Source organism: Falco peregrinus, chromosome 6 (genome assembly GCF_023634155.1).
Source record: "Falco peregrinus isolate bFalPer1 chromosome 6, bFalPer1.pri, whole genome shotgun sequence".
Lineage (NCBI taxonomy): Eukaryota > Metazoa > Chordata > Aves > Falconiformes > Falconidae > Falco > Falco peregrinus.
The window spans coordinates 36,051,772-36,072,271 of record NC_073726.1 but is presented as its reverse complement, the minus strand read 5'-3'; the positions used below and the strand labels follow the sequence as shown (position 1 = coordinate 36,072,271).

The window sequence follows — 20,500 nt, the reverse complement described above, 5'->3', positions numbered from 1 at the left end:
TTGTACATTCGGGCACAGTTTAAGCATTAATACTAAGCTTATGGGGAAATCTGTTTTTCAGTTTTCCAAGTTTCAGGATTTGCTTTCCAATTTCACAGCACAAGTCTCTTCTTTTAATTTCTATACATCTGTAACTTAAACACTGGTCATAAACAAATTCTGCTTTCCATATTTGGAACGACAAACATTCAAAGATTCACACTAAGTATTCTATGTTAAAATCATATGAGATCTTTGAGCCTAAGTATGGTAAATAGAAAAAAATCCTGGAGTGTCTCAGGATGTTTCCAGGGTGTTTACTTACTTGTTCTTCCATAGATCCTTTCACTAGTTTCGTATTTCCCACTCTTTGTGCTGACCGTGACACTGTACTGCCTCCCTGGGACCAGATTAGTGAACACACATTCATTTTCATCCTTTGGGACACTTTTTGTTTGGATGAAATCATTGTTGTTCTTGATGATCACTTCATAATTATCAAAATATCCAGAGGCGTGTAACCAGGACACCTTCAAGTAGTCACTTCTGGCTGAATTGCTGACAGTAAGTCCCTGAACACTGGAAGGGACTGAAAGAAAAAATACAATTAAAGATTCAGAAAGCGGCAACTTCCTGAAGTAACAGGAGCTGTGGCAGTAGACTATACTTGTGGTAATTACCAGACTTTTCTGAGGAAGTTGCAAAAAGACCACAATGTGGATTTAAGCAATACTCTACCCTCTAAAATAGTAACTGCAGTTTCCACGCTGCTTTACATCATATGACAATGGTTTGTCTTTCCAATTTTTGGTCTTTTGGAACTTGGTCAGTTTTGCTTACAGCAGTGAATTCCAAAGGTTCACATTAATCCTGATTTTGCTTCTCCTCATACAAATGCCTGTCCCTTGGATTTTCACTTAAACATAAAGAGAAGACTAAAACTGCACTAATTTGATACTCTTTGTCGTTTTAACACCCATTACTGTCATTCTTTTATTCTACTGGTTTACCAAGTGAAAAGTCTCAGCCTTTTCAATTTTCGAGGAAGTTCTAAAAAGTTTTCCATCGTTACTGTCACGCTTCTCTGAAATTTCTCTATTCCTGTAAAAATCTCCTTGAATATTGCACAACCAAAACCACAGATGTGTGTTATGTGACAAAAACCAATAGACATGGGTGTTACTAATCTATGTCACACCTTACTAATATTTTAGTAGTTAGCCTATCCTATCCCATTCTTTCAGTGTTTGAATAACTTTTTTGGGGATGCTCTGTGGGATATACTTGAAGACCCAAGCAGAGGGGTTAAGTAGAGGGGAAAATGCATTTGAGCCAAAACTGATACATGATTTCTGCTCACTTACAAGGACTGATACATGACTTTTACTCATGCTAAAGTAACTTTGTATGACATAAAGCAGCAGTAGGGGCATAAGAATAAAACTAAGCCTGTAAAGCTGTAATTTTATGGTTTGACCCTCCAACCCTTACTCCATCCTAGTTTAGTCAGATGTAGATAGATCATTGATAACAGCTATAGCAAGTAGTTATGGGGACTGGATTTACTCAGAGGCTCTCTTTACCTGTTCGTTCCTGGCTGAAGGAATAATTTTCATACTTCCCACTCTTTGTGGTTATCATCACATTGTAAAGCGTCCCAGGAGTGAGGCTGCTGAAGGAGCATTCACTGAAGGATTTGGAAATGGTGAGAGTCTGAACAATCTGGTCATCGTGAGAGAGCGTTACCAAATAACTGTCTACATCTCCAGAAGCTGGCAGCCAAGAAACACTGAGGTAGTCACTGCGACCTGAGTTATTTACTGTTACTCCAGTCACGCTGGAAGGAACTGTGCAACAAAAAGGAAAAACCAGAAGAGCTTTAACTAGCCAATTCCTGTTGTGAGAATGCCTGGAATGCCACTCCGCAAAATAAGCAGTCTGGGAGTCCTGAGAAGCTCTGCACTGACTCCCACTCAGCAGTACTCATCTGCTCTTTTGGATACAGTGAAGGAAATTGTCTTTGGTGACCTGACCCCAGCACTTCTAAAATCCCAGAAGATGAGTTACCCTCTCAAATTGCCATTCATCAGTAATAGCAAAAACTACTGAGGCTTGTATGAAGTTCAGGCCCATAGCAGAATATGTTTCATTTACAATGAGTTCTCTGACGCCTAGTGGCCAAAACATGAATGCAAGTTTTTTTTCAGGCCAGCAAAGTGAGCTCAAAGGTTTCACATTGCCAGAACCATCATCACTCAAGTACAAAACTATCATCAGAATTATCATGATTACCTTAATCATAATGAGCTGCCACATTTTCACCGGACTCTGATAAACTAAACTGATTTACCTCAGAAGAGGGGCTGGCCAGCAGCTGTCAGAGTCAAACCCCCTAGATTTTACAAAATATGTTTATGTACTTTAAGCCTTTTAACGTTATTCTTCTCCAATTGTTTGTTGTTTTTTTTTTTAAACTGAGAGGAGTTGTTTTCAAGAAGAACATTGGAGCCAACTGCAGAATGCCCAGCCTTTGCCAGATTCACATAAAAGAGGGAAAAATTGACAGCACAGGGCAGTTTCACCTATCTAAATATCCAAAGGACTGGTATTACATTTCATGAGTCATTAAACTTACAGATTTTGACACAATAGTACATCCTGTCCTATGCAGTATAGAAGGGCTTCATAGTAAGTAATTAGCACTGGTGGACATCCTTTAATATTGGATTGGAAAAAAGAATGTGTCATGAGAGACTGAGACACAAATTCATCCCACCACCTTTAGGCAGCTAATTTGCACCCAATCACCCTAGGCTGCCATCTAGTCAATGGAACTAGAAAGTCCCTTCCAAAGGAGTGATTCACCCACCACAGCTGTACAGCCCTCTCAGGGCATATTTTTGTCTTCACTCAGAGTGATCCTGCTCTACAGAGTTCCTCCTGTAGGCAGAGCTGTTAGCTCCCCAAAGATACATTAATATGAATCTGGATCCACAGTATGTCTGTGGTCATACACAGGAATTGTATGGCTGAAATTCCTGTGTTTCTGAATTCTCAGTGCAGTGGCTTAATCATAAGACCATTCCCTTTAACAAATTCAGCTTTTTAGGAACTGACAAAAGACATGATGGAGTATTTTCCTTTTTACCTGTCCTCCCCTCTGCGATCGTTTGCCTTGAAGATATCCCACCACTGACAGTGGTGACAACAACTGAATAGAGTCCTCCAGGTTTCAGGGGATAGAAGTGGTATCTGTTGGTTTCACTGGGAACAGTCTCATTTTTAATGACAACATTCTCGTGAATCAGTAGCACTTGGTATGAGTCTACATCTCCCAGTGCTCTTGTCCAGTTGGTGAACAAGCTGTTGGTTGATCCCTGACTTGCCACGGTCAGACCAGTCACTTGGGCTGGCACTGCAAAGAAAATTGTCATAATGTTACTGAGGAGAAACAAAATAAACCAAAACAAAATCCCCCAAATAACCCAAGTTTAGTCACACTGAGGAAGTGCATCAAAAGAACATTCCAATTTGCAGCCAGACTCAACAGGGCTAAAAATAATCTAACTGTGGACTGCTTCCTGTCTGATGGGATGTGGTCTATGGGAAACTATCTAAGGCACAGAAAGGTCGTTCAGGCTTTAGTACAGCTTTTCTCAGGCTAAAATGGTTCAAGATCAGGGAACTGGAGGAGATAGCATTTCATAAATATCATTAAACAAGAGCCATCAATTTAGGAAATCAGTCGGTTTTTTTGATGACTATTTCAAATAGAGTCTGTGACTTTCTCCCTTTCCTCTCCTATTCATTGTCTCTCATTCCTATTGAATGGCAAACTAGTTTGATGAATACCTCAGGCATAGTCATTACACATCAGCAAAGTGTCAGACCCTTTAATTTTGGGGGTAACTGAGATGGATGGTTTTGGTTTTAATTTTATGTCAGAAGATCTGCAGGATACTAACTTTTCTAGCATCAAAAGATGAATTAATTGTTAAGCAAACGGAACATTTCTCTAAGTATAAGCTGGTGAACTTGCCAGATTAAAAAGGAAAAAGAAAGAACAAAAAGGCACGTAATATCTAGCACAAATTTTACCCAAAATATTTTTTTCTTTAATTTGACAGCATTTGGTCAAAGTAAGGAAATACAGTTACTTCTTTCTAAGTATTTCTGCTTACACGACCAAGCACAACTGAAATAAAGAACACTAACTTTATCAAATGCAACTGCAAGTTCCATCTCATTTTATATCGGCCTTTTTGCACACATAGTACTGAATTTGCAATCATTTAAGAAAGGTAGAAAATTAGGCACATAGCTGAAAAAATGTTATGTTGATAAAAAACTGAATCAAAAATCCCACATGTTTTATAATGCTGTCATGACACAGTAAGCTCCAACAAGACAATGAAGTGCCACATTTCTGTGCTAAAGATGACCAACCTGGGATGCATCTAAGACCTACTTCTGTCATATTACAACAGTATTTTACAAGCCTAGTAAGCCGTCCTACTGCAAAGAAGATTCAGGGGTTTGGAATGCTTATTAAGACCTACATTCAATTTAACTGATATTCAGTCTTCATCACTGAATGTCATGTTAACACACTATCCCTGCCTGATGTATTTTCAAGTATTGGTTCATACTAGCGAAGTGGGACACTGCAAACTTTATACCTGAATAGGCCTTCTAAAGGGGCATAAGGCAGAAAGAAATGAAATCCCAGCTATCTAATCACATAGCAGAGAAATGAAAGTGTAAGTCAAATTTTTCCTGTGGAAGGAGTCACAACATGTAAGGACAGACCACTATCAAGCCATAGCCATGACTAGATTCAGACACCAGCAGCTTGTTTTTCCCTGTGCTGTGCCAGACCAGAGCTACATTTCAGGACTTTGCTTGCACTGGAGAATGCATAATCCAAACAGAGTAAAGCAACACATATGGTTTAAAACTTGCACACATGCACAAAATTAGCACCCTGCAGGGGGTGGGAATGGGACCTTCCTTGTGTCACAGTCATCCTAAGTGACAGATAGATTCTGGAATCAGAAGAGCGGAGAGATTGAAAACGCATTTTCAAGGTCACATATGTTTTGTGTCTGTCAACCTTGGAATGTTCCCCCTAAAGCAATGTTTTCCTGTATGATGGTGGGTTTTTTTCCTCCAGATGATGAATGCTTTGAATGAAGGAAATGACCTCCCTAAAGATACCCAGTGAAAATTTTTCTTCTTATGTGGAATATCGTGCTAACGTAGATTGATCAGACCTGACATAATATTTCAGGAAACCGTTTTGCCAGGAATTACATACCCATTTCCCCAAAACCTTAAATAAATATTGCAAGATAACTGACAGGCAGAAATAAGAGACTTAGAAACGTAACATTTCTATTGAGGAAACAAACGTAAATTCAAAACTTTTGAGATTTAGAAACTGAGTTCATTCAGGTCACTAAAACGCAAAGAAGGTTGTTAAAGGTTAACAGAAGTAAAGATTAAAATAGTCTGATAAGATGATACCTGTTCTTCCTTCCACTGAAGTCCAGTTACTTAAAATCCCACTAATGGTAGTGATGGTAGCTGTGTATTTTCTTCCAGGTACCAAGTCAGTGAAAGTGAATTCCTTAGCTTCTTTTGCAAGTCCTTTTTTTATGACAGTAAGATCCCTGTCTCCCAGTGAAACCACATAGCTGTCCCATTCTGCAACAGGTGTCATCCACATGACACTAAGTGAAGATTCATTAGCATGCTTCACACGGAGATGGAGAACAGGCTCTGGAGCTGTAAAAGTACACAAATATCATGAGAACAGGACTTTGTAGCGAACACACATGCTATAGCTCAAGCTGCTGTAAAGAATATGTTCCATAAGACAGAAATGGGACAGCAACAGACTATTTGTAATCAAGAGGAGATTCTTTACCTATCTCTAAGAAGCCAGTCTTCTGGTATTTGTACTATTAGTATTATCTATAATATTATATATTATAGATAATACTATTATTATCTATATTATTAATATCTAGTATTTGTACTACTCTTTCAGTAAAGGGCTGTAGCAGCAGACTTCAGCAATACATTATGGCTGTAATGCTTATGTTTAAACTTATGTCAGGATTTATATTTTAGTACGAATGGAAATGCTGCAAAGACAGTGAGCTTCCTCTTGAACTGTGGGTGCTAGACAGGGATATAAAACATTTGTACCATAAACCAGACCTACGCCAATTTAGCTATAACAAACAAGAATGCAAATTACAGGATCAGTGACATTGATTTTGCACTGGTTCGTATCTCAGTCAAGTTGGGAGACAATCTGAACTTACAGTGGTATAAAAGAAAGAATCTGATCAGTGAATTTCTGTGTGTGTGCCTGTGTGTGTGTGTGCGCATGTATGCACACGGAGGGCATCTGTTACCTGATGTAGTGCCCTGATCCGATTTTGTCCCTATTACATTGAAACACAACTCACTTTCGAAGATTGTGGGTTTAAGTAAGAGAAAATTAAGTCAGAATAGGGCCTAATACCTATGCTTCTTAACAGGTACATTATGTACCTGACTGTGGGTCAAACACAGTTGTGAAACACCCACTGCTGGATATTATTTATTGGACCATGTTCTAATTGCGTAGTTGTGTCAATTAAAAGCAACACCATAAGAAACTAACCTATTTGTAATGTATATCAAAGTAAGCAAGAAGAGAATGTGACTCGCTCTGATCAAGTTGGCTAGAAGTTAGAGAAAGTTTCAGTTCTGTAGCTTCTACTGGTCTTGTCATTGCACAAAATTATTAAAATCAAGCCCTACAGGAATGACAGGTAAGTGTGTAGCAGGAAAGGTGAGCACAAGAAAAGGTGAGGAGTAGCCCTATCTTCTCTCACATTTTTCAGTGAGATAAGGCTCAGGCTGGAGCCTTGCCTGATACTCCTCATCCAAGTCTTCCTTTCCTCTGAATTGCACTTATTTTGCATTTATGGAGCAGAAACATTAACAGTTATGTTGCAATTATTTTTTAAGCTTGAAGCAATCAGACGTGGCTTTGACTAACACGCTGCAGAAGAATTCTACTCATGTCCCTGCAGCGTATATGGATTTCCTTTGGAAAGGCTGACTTGAACAGACTAATCCCATTTTCTTTCTGGAGCACAAGAACAAGAACTGGGATGTTATGGAACAGCCACACTAACATATACCTCAGCCAGTTTTGGTTAACATCATTGATATTCTTTATACAGGTTGGCAAGGAAACCAGTTTGCCACCAAAAATACTGATGAATACAGGAAGATCTATATTGCTCTTTTGAAGAACTGTATCGAGGATCTACAATCTATTACAAAACATAACAGTGAAACGTTGTACATGTAGTGTAATGTCTCAGTCATGAAGAGTGGTGATATAATTTCCAAAACTTTCACTAACAAAACATTTACCACAAAAATAACCCTGAAAGTGTTCACAGAAACCACTAAAAATAATTATTTCTGTTGTTTACAAGGGAGCTCCTTTTTACTGTGTTAATAATGAAGTTCACCTGTGGATTCTCAAGTATTCTTTTTTATTGTCCACAAAGCCCCGCAGAGCATTTTGCACTTTCACACTTCCCAGATCAGCACACTGACCTGTTCTCCCTGTGCAGCTAGTCTTGCTCTGCAAATCCCCACTCTCCACAATGACATCCACGCTGTACTGCCTCCCCGGGATGAGGCCCACGTCGTGGATGAGGTACTCCGTGGTGTCCTTCTCGAGGGTGGTGTTGAGCACCAGGGCCGAGCGGTTCCACAGGAGCAGGTGGTACCTCTCCCAGTCTCCCGCAGGGGGCAGCCAGTTCACTCGCAGGGACCGCAGCCAGCCACCACCACCGGCTCTCAGCTCAGAAACTTTGTGGGGAACTGAAATAGATTGAGGGAGTAATTCTCAAGTGGGTTATTTCTGGTAAGGTGCAACTGAGCACTGGCAAAACCTGTCTCGCAGCATAGCTTTTTCTAGAAATACTTGGATCAGTTAGAGGAACGTGGCGTATCTTGTTACAAAGGTTGGCATTCATTTTAAAGACAATTTTTACTCTTCCCCACTCAAATCACTCACTGTCGGTTTCTGACACCAGAAATGGGGAACCCTTCTTGGTGCAGGAAAAATCTCCACCATGGACTTCTCAGATCATCTTGCAGTTTTCAGTTAGCTTCCCAGTTTTTTCCTGGACTTAAGTTCATCTAGAAACTGTCAATCAATTATTCAAAGCTATGGCCAAAGCTTCCTTTGCTATGAGCCAAATTCTGTTCTCAGCAGCAGAAATGCAAAGTCTGATGGCTTCTTGTGTAAAGACCTTGCATATCCTAGTCCCTCTGAGCTGTAAGGCACCAAGTTTCAGAGGTCCGTTAAACCCTCCACTCTGTCCTGTCCTCCGCTTCAAGGGTCCCGAATTTACATGCTCAGCCTTCCTGCCCTACTGCTGCAAGTCACACTGGACCACTGAAGCTCTTGTGATTTTCATGGAATAATTAAATATTAACCATAACAAACGGAGACTGGAAGACAGATGCAGATACTTAGGTTAGGATACCTATAACTTAGTGTTAAGATCCTCAGAGATCAGCATTGGAGCCCTGAGACCATCAACAAGTATTAGCTGTAAACTGCAAGGCTAGAATCATGCTCTCGTGTTTTCTCTGGCTTAGCTTAATTGCTCAGTAAAGGACTGAGAGATTTCTACTAGCACCACAAAATAATTGCCAGTGTCACTTCCCACAGACATAGCTGGGTGTCAAACCTAGATCTCCCACATGCCAGTGAATATGGGAGATACGTTTGAATTGCTGAGCGAGTGGATCTAAGCGCTGTTTTCTTAGGAAGCATGGGTGTACTTACATCACAACAGATAACGTTCAGCCTTGTCAGCCTGGCTGGACATCATTACACCCTTATGGCATAAGTTTCAGTCCCTGAAATGTCCATATTCCTTACCATAACACTTCTCAGCAGCTTCTGCTGCTGGTTTGGCACCCTCTCAGCACAGAGTGATGTGGATTATAGTCTTGGCACCCAGCTCTCTCTGTGAGTTACAGAGGAATCCTAAGAATTTAACCCCTTCAGTACCTGTAGACCTGACTGCCTGGACCTACAAATGGATCTTTAGGCCACAAAGCTTCTGCTGAAGTGACTCTGTTTTCAAAACTCTTGGTACCTATGGAAAAGTCAAGGGAAGGAACTGCACATGATCAGCATCCTTGGAAACGGGACTTCTACATCCTCAGCTTTGAAAGTACTGGGTCTAGGTCACAGATCTGAGGGTCAGTGGTTTGAGTGAGGGCCTGAAGCTCTCCCTTCAGACAGAAATGGGAATCTTTTAAGATCTTTAATGGTAGGCTAGACAAACAAAAAAGACATGCATATAACCAGTCCAGCTTTGTCCTTCTTGGACCTGAAAGGCTTCTCAGGTCTCTTCCAGTCTGCATGAGAACGGGGTAGCAGCTAGATATGTCAAGGATGTGCCTTTCACAAGTTTAGTTGTAGATGATAAATATTCTCTAAAATAGATACTCTGCTCTCTCTCACACACACACATTTTATATTTCTTGGCTTTGAGTCTACTAGCAATTTATATATGTATTCTTCACCCACTTACATATTTTTTCCTATCTAAATTCTGCCTGGGCTAGGCTGGTGTGGAGAAGATGACATGGCTCTGTGACCAGCAACGCTGTGGGAGTATCATGACAGCATTTTTCAGGTTCAGAACTCATACAAGAGATATGTGAAAGAAAATTATACTTCTAAAAGAAGATTAAAAAAATCATAACCCAGCTCTACCCAGGCTGCCACATGCCTTCCTTAATCCATGCTGTTGGTACTAAAGAAAGCCGAGACCTAATCTTTTCCTATTTGTAGATTTGTATTTGGAGCAAGAGGTAATATTAGACCTTTCAAAATTACTTAAAAATCTGTTAACAATTTGATACAAGCAGACTTCCCCATGATATAATACATTTTATATACTATGCTGAGTTGAATTCAAGATAACAAAGTTGGTCAGAAGTGTAGTGGTGTGGAACAGTTTTGTAAGAGATTCACACAACTATAAGGTCCAAAATGCGTTATTGTTTCCTGCTCCCAAGCTATGCTGAAGGTGGGTTTGGCTGCCAGATTAACTGTTGCCAGAGAGTCAGGAAAGGGTACTCCTGGAACAGTATTGTGCTCTTTATCTTATTTTCCCTGAAATCCAAATAATTTTGTCTCCTACAATGATTTTCTACAAGGCCAGTGTAGGCAAAAATAGCATTGGTTACAATGTTCTTACTGAAGCAAAAGACTTACATGTTCTGCCAGTTGCCATCCGATCAGTAAACAATTCACCACTGATTGTGCGGGCAGTAACCTGATAAAGACGTCCTGGAGTTAGCTTGTCAAAGTGAGTCTCTGTAACCGGTGGCTGTAGAGTTTTGACTTCTTTAACTGATCCAAGATGAGACAGAGTGATATTATAGAAATTGAGGTTTCCTGAAGGTCTTCTCCACTGAACTTTTAAAGCATCTAAGCTGTCATCGTTAGTCACCGTCAAATCTAAGACTTCGGCTGGGGCTAAAAATAGAAAATAAGAAAAAGAATAAAATATTTCCAGCAGAGAATGTGTACGACCTGCTGCCTCCAAACTACAATACTTAAGTTCTGCTTTTGAATAGTTATGTCAGATGGAGTATGAATGATTGTGCCTGAACAGTGAAAGGGCAAATTCTGGTTACAGTGAAACCGAACCCAGCCCTGTTTAAGATATTCTACTGCTGAGAGTGACACCTCTCACAATGCCCACTCTTGTTTCACAGAATACAAAATTTGTTAGCTATGTCTGCATTCACACTAGTCATGCTCACTATAAAACAGACCAGGTACATGCTCCTAAGAACAGAGACGTCTGCGTGCATTTTGGTAAATCCTACAGCATCATTGAAGCTATGCCTGATTTACACCAGTGTAGAAGGGATTGGAATCCAACTCCTTTATTCAAATGCTCTACCAAAAGAAAAGCATAATTTCTCAGGCTCTGGGCATGCTGGGTACTGAAATGGAGGACCTCACTGCAAGCTAGATGAAGTGCTTCTGCACCCTGAGAAAACCTGTGAGATTTAAAGTTCTTACACCCCACAACAAGAAGAAATAAAAAATTCTGAAGAAATAAAATTAAGCAAGAATATAATCCCCAGAACAACCAGTGCCAGGTGACAACAGCAGTCATCTATGTGCCCTAGACACCACAATATTGTTCACTTGATATTAAATTATGTTTACATGGTGAGATTTCTGTAGCAGAAACTGTACCTCATGTTTCCTAGAAATTAGGAAAGCAACTGCATGACCCTGGTTTTGTTTACATGAGTGTTTTAACCATTGAAGTCTAGTAGGATGTCATCTTATCTTCCTCTGTATGACCACAGAACTCTACCCTGAAGAACCTCCCTCCCCCCAAAATAATTTCTAAAACTCTGTTTCTGTGAATCAGTATTTCTCTGTAAAAAATAAAAACAAACAAACAAAAAAAAGAACCCCAAAAACCCATTCAATTTTAAAGTTCTTAACCTGCTCTACATTTTTTTTCCCCACTTCCTTTTCAGAACTGGAGCTATTTTGCAATCAAAAAAAAAAAAAAATCACAGAAAATATTTTTTTGCAAAACTCACAAGCTCTACATCTCCCATTCAGCTAAGTAAGAATCATGGAGATAAACTGTCTTCAGTACTGTAAAATAAGCAGACTACACACTGCCTCTGTTCACTGAAGAAGTTTGTACAGGAGCTAGATGAACCTGTTCCACAGATGGAAGATGATACCAGGGCACCTAGGCTCAGATTGTTAATACCTAACTTCACGTTTAATGGAGCTGCCTACATTAAGCAGTGCAGCTAAGCTCGCTGCAGACACCCTACAAGCTGATTTAGCCACTAACTTTGCTGCAGTGCTAACTTCAGGAGCTGAATAAGCGTATGGTGTCTCTAACTCCCTCTATAGCCTTTGGAGAGAAACACCTGCCAAGGGTAATTCAGCCACTGAAGTCTGGGAACATACACTTGGAACATGAATCATTTATTATTCTGAAAAATCGACTGTAATATTATTAGATTATGGCCTTAGCTTCTTGTTCTGTTGTGACAAATTCTGAAATCATACCTGTCCTGACTGTTTGAGAACTGCTGCTCTCCAGTCCTGCAGCCTGGGTTATGATAGAGAGGTTATACAGGTGGCCTGCTGTAAGTCCTGAAAAACTGTAGGAAGTCAGAGGATCTTCTTGGTGAATCTCATGAACTGGGACATGATTATCCGTTAACACCAGCCTGTAAGAATCCACGTGGCCAGAGCCAGGAGACCATGAAGCATGGATAGTGTCTGTCTTGACAGTGACCTGAATATTTTTCACAGGGGATGGCACTGTTGGAACAAAACCCACATGCTTAAGGCCTAATGGTTATCGCCACAATTTCAGCAATTTTAAACAGATTTACTTTTGAAATATGTTGAGTTTCTTTAGGGTTAGTGAAAACCCAACACCAAATTTATGTCCAAATACTTCATAAAAACATTAAAAAAAATTCCATCCTTAGCAAAAAACTCTCTTTTATGTTAGTCAGAGATTCATGCTTTGTTTATTTCTACTTATAATCAATACATACTTACATATAATATATATATATATATCTCGCCAGGTAGAAGAGTTAGATATATTTGTTAATTTCAAAATGCAGAACCGCAAAACACTGTTAAATGGTTTTATTTAGATGAACTACAGTAAAAGAACTCCTACCAGTAGATCCACTTGTGTGAAGTTCTGGGGTAGTCTTATTTCCAGCAGCTGCGCTGAGGACAACATTGTATTTATTCCCAGGGATGAGACTAGAAAATGTGTATTCTGTTTTTGAAATACTTCCTGGTACAGAGACTTCTTGTATCTTTTTATTTTCATGATCAAATAATACTAGGTTATACAAGTCCACCTTTCCTGGGGAAGGATCCCACTGAACCTGCAAGCTTGTAAGTGTAGCTTTTTCCTTATTAATTTCAACTCGAGGTGGTGGTAAAGGATCTGTAGTTAAAAAAAAAAAAAAAAAAAAAAAAAAAAGACAACAACAAAAAAAACCAACAGAAAACATAAACTAGTGATTTTTGCACCGGGACTGTCTGATGTTTTAGACAGCAGCACAAAAAACCTTCTGAACTCTCCTTTATCATCATCATGCTCAATACTTTTCGAAAAGCCTTTGTCTTTCTATTTATAAACATCGTATCACTGAAACATGTCCAGAGTCCTGCAGAATTCAGAAATGTTACTTGTGCATATGTGTACACACTCACTCTCACACACACAAACACCACACACATGTAGGAAAATACTTCTAGTTGTAGATGTATGTAACAAGCTCAGAAATCTGCTGATAGTAAAACTGTAACAACTTTAATAAGAAACAGCAAACATGCAAACCCAGCAAATCACACTCCATGCCTCAGTGTAAAGTTGCTTTATAGATACAATGGTACCAGTGGCTTTCATTTCCTAGCACTCATGCTAAAGACTTTATCACTAATGGGCATGAGCATTTAGACAATTTTAGGGGCAACAATCCTTTGCTTTTAGTATTAACTTCAACCACTTCAAACAGATTCTGATAGAATACGCTTCTGCTCTGCTGTAGTATTGTTCATACAACTTAAAAAAAAAAAACCCAAATAGTACGTTGGATAAACTTTTAGGAACTATATTTAATTGGGACTATTTCTCTGAGAAACTCTCAACATTCATTATGGTGTTTATTAAGGAGCTCTCAAGTAAAATCACCTGTAAAATACAATACACTAAAGGGATGGCAAACATTGACCAAAACAACTCACTCTGGTTGCTTGTATTCTCCAGGTGTATTTCATCATTCACAAGACTTCATGTAAATCAAAAGAAATGTGTTACAAGTTGATGTACTAAAGTATTGACATTTATATATCCCAATAAGGTTAGGCAATTGCATATTAAAAAGGTATCATAAAACAACCCAAAGCAGCCAAATCAAACATTCACATGTCGGGGAGTTAAAGAATAAAGGTTTCCCAACAATTTAACAACTACATTTGGCTTTCACGTGAGTACACTCTGTGCTACTCTTGCCTAGCGTCAGACAGGGTGCATCCAGGTAGAGAATTAACGTCTCCCTATAAACACTGCCTTAAACACAGAATAAGGCTGTATTTCCAGTGCTGTCACTGCTGTCTGGTTTCCTGAACAAGGCAGGAGAAAGAATGTGAGATGACATAATTACAAACTGCACTGTAAAGGCTAAAAGGACAAAGTCAAACCTACCCCTACCCTGCCCTACAAATACAGCAGTAAGAGTATCATGGGGCTAGTAGCCTTTAAGCTTCTTTTTCTTCAAACCCTGGATGGTGCAGAGGGTTTAACAGCTTATTGCAGAGCTCTGCTGAGAACACACTGCTGCCACGTTCTGCTGATATGCTCTGTCAACCAAGTATATTAGGAATTTTAAGGGAGAATGTCCTTCCTTAGAGACATTCAAAAGCTGTCCGGACATGGTCCTGGGCAACCAGGTCTAGGTGGCCCTGACTGAGCAGGGGGGCTTGGACCAGATGACCTCCAGAGGTCCCTTCCAACCTCAATCATTCTATGACTCTGTGAAAAATAGTGCATCCCCTTGAACCCAGGTCCCTGCTTAAATTCAGATTCTTGCTTTGGACTACAGAGATGCTAGTGCTCTTCAGAAAGAAAGATGAAATTTATATCAACAAAATCAATAAAGAAAAATAAATACCTTTTTTTTTTGACCTCTTTCTTAAAGGCCAAACTAAGTCTGTTTAAATCGGGGCTGGGGTGGGGGGGTGGGGGGGTGGGATTAAAACTCAAGTCAAAGACCAAGCACATCAAACTTCAAGCCAAATAGTTAAAATTTCACCCAATTACAGCAACTGCAACAGGAGGTTTTAATGAAAAGTGTCAGGAAATGTTAACAATAGGCTTGACCACCAACTCCACCTATAATATATACTAAGCCACTAAAGACTATTATGTTGGCAAGAATGAATAGTGGGGGTATAATCTTGTTCCTTGAAGGCAATTGTTCTAATCAGAAAGGTCAAACTTTGCGAGTCAGAAATAAATTCCAGCGCTATATATGGTCAGATGCACAGCCAGCTGAAAAAGTTTTAATTTGACTGATATCAAGAGAACAGTCATGGCAAGAAGTTTAACTCTCTCTCTGACAAAGTTAGGATAAGGTTGACTGCTCTTTAGTCCTGCAAAAGTAATCAACATTGTAATCTGCATTATTTGCCAAATTCTACAAAAGAAGACATACACATTTTTAAAAGCGCTTATACTGTCCTGGGTAATCTGTCTTCTAAGGTGCATTAGCAAAGAAAAGAGTTGCGTGCCTAGAAGGTGAAGTTCAGAAATTCAGACTTTATCTAATCTCTCTGGTCCAGAAAACAAAACACTCAGTGCTTTGTACATCCGCTAGAACAAAGAAACAATGAGATTGGGAAGTGCCTGGCCTGAAAGAGCCCTGGATGGAAACAAACACTTAAAAAGCCATTTACATTGTTATACAAGTCTCTGCTGGCAACGATACAACCCTGATATATCACAGAAACACAGTATTTTCACAAAGATATTTTTATACCATTTGCCACTATATAAATTAATGTCTCCTGGTCTACAAAGGAATCTTCCAGAAGACTTAAATATTGTTTGGATTATATTGCACCTCCATTTTCAATTTTTGGGAAGACGATACGCTTTGTGTGCACAGCTGCTACAGATACATTTTATAGAAATCATAGATATCATCATGTCCAGTCCCAATGACACGACTCCCAAACACAGTCCGTAAGCACAGAAACAGCCCTATCTTATGCAGGAGAAAAAAAATAACTGAGAGATATGAGCCCAGGAATGAGTAACAGGGAATTCCTGCCAGTCTCAGCCATCTTCCTACCAAACTATCAACTTTTTTCCTAGTTTTCCCTATTCATAAAACAATAACCTACTTCACAAGGACTTTTGTGAAGATTAAGTAAAGAGGGTTGATTTCATGGTCCTTATTAAGTACAAATATTCAATTCTTTGGGATGATATGCAACCTAGAAACTCCTTAAAACACAGTTATTTATTTTCTTCTTGTACTCTGCCTTTTGAGACTATGGTCATAACCATTACGTGATTATGGATGGTAGGATTATACAGCCTATAGTCAGAGCCATGTCACGGTAGTTGTTCCTACAGATGGCTAATAAATCAGATTTGTCCCAAATAATTTGAAATTTACATGCTTCTGGCATTTACAGAGTTACATATCACAATGGAAAAATACTCTACCAGTATATGTCTTAGAAGGTAGAATTTTTAACCTCTTTCCATTCAAATATTTAGCAGTTTTTCTGACAAAAAATTTATTTACCTGTCAGTTGTCTCAGTACAGGTAGCTTGGATTAGGCAGTAACTTAAGATACTACTGCAATATTTTTGTAGAAAACAGTGTTGAAAATGGCATTTATAAGCCTATCATAGAAGACATATTCAAAAGCAGGGGAATTGCCAAGTCATTTTTCATGGCTCTCAAGACCAGTATTCCAAATCTGAATTTCAATTAAGAACTGAAAATCATAAATTTAACTGTAATTTAGCAGGATCTGTTCATGTACTATTGTTTTTAACTAGAATTCTATTTAAAGATGCAGTGATTCACCGAAAATATGCTACTGAAATACACAGTTATTCTGGTCCACAGATATTTGGAGAATTGAGAACTTAAGTATTTTATCTGAAAACAAGAAAAACACCACATTTTTTCATATAATAGCTCTCAGTCACAGAAATAGTTTTACTGAGACCAATAAAGAAGATAACATGAAAGGATCAACAGGTGCGTGTCCTAACTTTACAGTGTCAAGCATGCTGACTAGTGTATGGTTTTAGGTGCTGTTTAATGTATATATATTAAAAAAATGTAACAAATGGTAAATATTACTGTGAAATAAATATACAGATTTGCGCCTACTAATATCTGTAATCTCAGCTTTGCAGTGGAAAATTTACTTGTAGCTCAGAGCTGATAAATGGTGTTATCAGCTTTTTCTTCGTTTCCTGTTCTACCAAAATAGCTGAAGTGCTAATATTGTATGTGTGTGTGTATGCCTGGGTATACCTGGCTTATATAGTGCATATGTGATTTTATTTTCCATTGTTTTGAGCGAACTATTTTAGTTCTGCTCTAGAGGATTAAATACTTGCCCTTTTAAATTGATAGCCCATAGACCAAAATTTCTTGAGTAAAAGAGACTCCACCTTGGTGGACTAATACGGATTATTGTACCAGTATGCTATACATTATCAGATTTGAGACCTATGCCTCCCCAAGTGAAACAGAAGCTGCTTCTCCACCCAAAGATTCACGAAGGGTCTGGTGTTACTCGAGATTTTATGCAGTCTTGGTGAGCTGTGCACTTACTCTATTGGAATACCAAACTCACTAACAAAATAGACTTAAAATCATAGCTATGACAATGAGTTAAGTACTTCACATTAAAAGGCCAAATTAAGTTAGGGATTTGGTTGTCTCCAAGCCTTCACATTACAGCTGCAACTATAGTATGCATTATTCGTCACTTTCACCTTAAGACCTTAGTTAGAACAGATTACACTCAACATTTAACAATTTATTTTAGATGTTATGGGCTTAGCTACTCCAGTACTTTATACAAGAAATACAATGAAAACTGAACTCGTAACAGGAATAAGCACATGAAAATTTTAACAGGATTGAATAGGAGCAAAAAGTTAAAGTTTCTGTACTAGGTATCAAAACAAATTAAAAAATCTGCAACTGTCTCTGTGTACATTTATTGTATCAAGATGATACAGATGTTCAAAACCTCATTTTGCAAAAGTAAGCACATGAGATGGGATTCCTCTTACTTCAACCATCTAAACTTGGTCCGGTTTAACCTAGGCTCCTTTTATAGTCAGCATAGAAAGCTGGGCACCTCCAAAGGACATCTTAGCCCACCTTTCTCAAAGAGCTCAGGAAAGGAACCTCACTGAGCACCAAGGTCAGACATCATATTTTTAGACGGTCCATGATAGCTTAGTCCACTAGCATTCAAATCAGTGGGAATTATGTTTACCATATACCTGACAACGTGCCTCATGCTTCCATATTCACAGAATAGTTTCCAGGAACACGTCTATGGACATTCAGGCTGAGCAGATTGTAAACCATAACTACTGACACAGGCTACAAAGGAACAGGTGAAAAACAGCTTCCAGGAAACTGGTTTACAATGCTTCCCCCCATGGAAACATACAGAGGAATAATTCTCCCTCATTCTCCACTGAAATGCATAATATTGACAATACAATGTGGGTTGTTGACGGGCATAACAAACACTATATATTCTTGAGAAATAGAACACATTGACAAATTTTGGAGCTAATTGTGTGTTTCAAACACCATCAAGCGATACAACTGATGTGATTCAATCAAGGGAAGAAAGGAACCAAGAAGCAATCTGAGTAGCTGTTTTTGCAGGAAACCTCCACAGTTCCTCTGTTCTTATTTTATGCTTTTGACTGATCTCTGCTGCCCAATATCCAAACATAAACTTCACTTCGACTACGGTCCACTGATGTGCAGTGTTTCAGCTTAAACTTTAATCAGTTTTTTCACTCTGATGTCAGCTACATGCTATGATTATAATCAGCAGTTGCTTCCCTAATCACTTGTATCTTACAGCCTTTGCAAAATCTATTTACTGATAAAAGTCATAAATGACACGAACACGCTATTGTCTAAATGCTTTTGCATTAATCAAAACACAGTCTAAAGTGGTATCTTTTTCTCTACTTCTATGCAAGTGTTCAATACTAGATCTCTACTGGCCAGTAATGATGGTGATTTATACCTGTCACTCTGGTAACAGTTGATCTATTCTTTCTACAAGTCATCAATATTAAAACCAGTTGGCATGATGCATGACATGGATTTAAATCACTGCCTGCATAGAAACTATTATTCATTTTTACCAAGTGACATGTGCTTAATGTATAGCTATCACACCAGCAGACTTGTCACTGGACTTTTTTAAACTTGACTTACCAAAGCAAATTAATGGAGGCTATTTAGTGCATTTGTATGGTTAATGCTGGGAAAAGGGTCTGACAGTAAATGATGTCTCTGAACTTCTAATTAAATATTTGGCTGCCATAATCTTCAATAGTAACACTGCAAAGTACCTCTCTGAAACTAACACTTTAGGAGCAAATCAGGGAGGCATCTAATGATGGACCTCATTTAAGACATGTCTGTTTTGAGTCTTGTGTTAATACCCCTAAGACGCTGGACTATACCGTATTTCATCATCTTTAAAAAAACCCCACTAACACAGGTAGAAAGACTCCAATTCTGTCACTGCAGCTGGTGGCCCTGTGTCATTCATAGCTTCACAGCGGAGTTCACATGCATACACAAACACACATGCAGAAAGGGGGCTTTCCCTGGCAGCACTCTGGCAGGCTGCTGGCAATTTTTTACAGCTAGTCATGGATATGACAGTGCTAGAGCTCTGCACACAACTGTACATCATAACACCTCACCGGTGGTATTCAAGAAAAACCTATCGCCAAGAAGCTTCAGCTTTACTTGCTGACTTGTAGACTATGGTTAGACTGAATAAAAGTATAGAAATGGGCTGAAATAGTAAGTTACCCTTGAACAGGATTTACCTGCTATGAAATAGATTGTACTTTTAAGCACAGTAAATAAGTTGGAACCTAAGGAAGTATGAAGCTAATAGTTTGCGTGAGCACGAAGAGTGTTAGGGGCTACCACTTCTTAAAGCATTCTGCTGGACGGCAGCTTAAAGGAGCTGCTGGGAGCACCCCCAGCCCTGACCCAGTCTCCTCACAGCACCTTCTCCTTAACTTCTAGCAGCGTTTATTTCTGGCGGTGGGGTAAAGAGACCCCAGGCGCAGCACAGCCACGTCCAGCAAACACCGTAGGTTTGCAGCAGCTGCCAGTGCATCGCCACCCTCCCCTTGCAGCCGGCCGAAGCAAGGGGCCGGGAAGGAAAATCGCGGCGTCCCTCCCCGAGCACCTGCCGCGCCCTCCGCCCGTACCTGTCCGCAGGGAGATGTTGACAGCTTCCCCGTCGGCGAGCGGCTCGATGCGGAGGTGGTACCGGGTCCCGGCCTGCAGGCCGCGCAGGGTGCAGCCGTAGGAGCCGTTGCCCGCGGGGGCGGGCTGGCAGCCGGCCGCCGCCCCGTCCTCCGAGCGCCCGCTCAGGCTGAAGTTGCAGGCGCGGCCCGCGGCGCCCCACCGCAGCCGGACGCTCTGCCCGGCGACGCGCCGCTCCGTCAGGTTGGCGCTGCATCCCGCCGCCTCCCCCGGCGCGGCCTGCGGACAGCGAGGAGAGCGCTCAGAAACCCGCCGGCCTCCGCCAGCCGCCGCTGCCCGCCCCCGGGCTCACCCGCCG

The 20,500-nt window shown here is 39.9% G+C and overlaps 1 protein-coding gene across 4 annotated transcripts in view; it reads right to left on the bottom strand.

Annotated features, from left to right (window-relative positions):
- The window catches only part of PTPRB (protein tyrosine phosphatase receptor type B), a 69,169-nt gene that overhangs the window by 32,805 nt on the left and 15,864 nt on the right, over window positions 1-20,500 (bottom strand). For all 4 annotated transcript variants that reach the window (XM_055807466.1, XM_055807464.1, XM_055807465.1 and 1 more), the window contains 9 exons: window positions 20,145-20,421; window positions 12,777-13,055; window positions 12,146-12,403; window positions 10,301-10,564; window positions 7,609-7,878; window positions 5,506-5,766; window positions 3,128-3,394; window positions 1,563-1,826; window positions 305-568 (listed from right to left, as the gene is read on the bottom strand). In XM_055807466.1, the coding sequence (XP_055663441.1) occupies window positions 305-568; window positions 1,563-1,826; window positions 3,128-3,394; window positions 5,506-5,766; window positions 7,609-7,878; window positions 10,301-10,564; window positions 12,146-12,403; window positions 12,777-13,055; window positions 20,145-20,421 (2,404 nt within the window). The remainder of the gene's footprint in view (window positions 1-304; window positions 569-1,562; window positions 1,827-3,127; window positions 3,395-5,505; window positions 5,767-7,608; window positions 7,879-10,300; window positions 10,565-12,145; window positions 12,404-12,776; window positions 13,056-20,144; window positions 20,422-20,500) is intronic.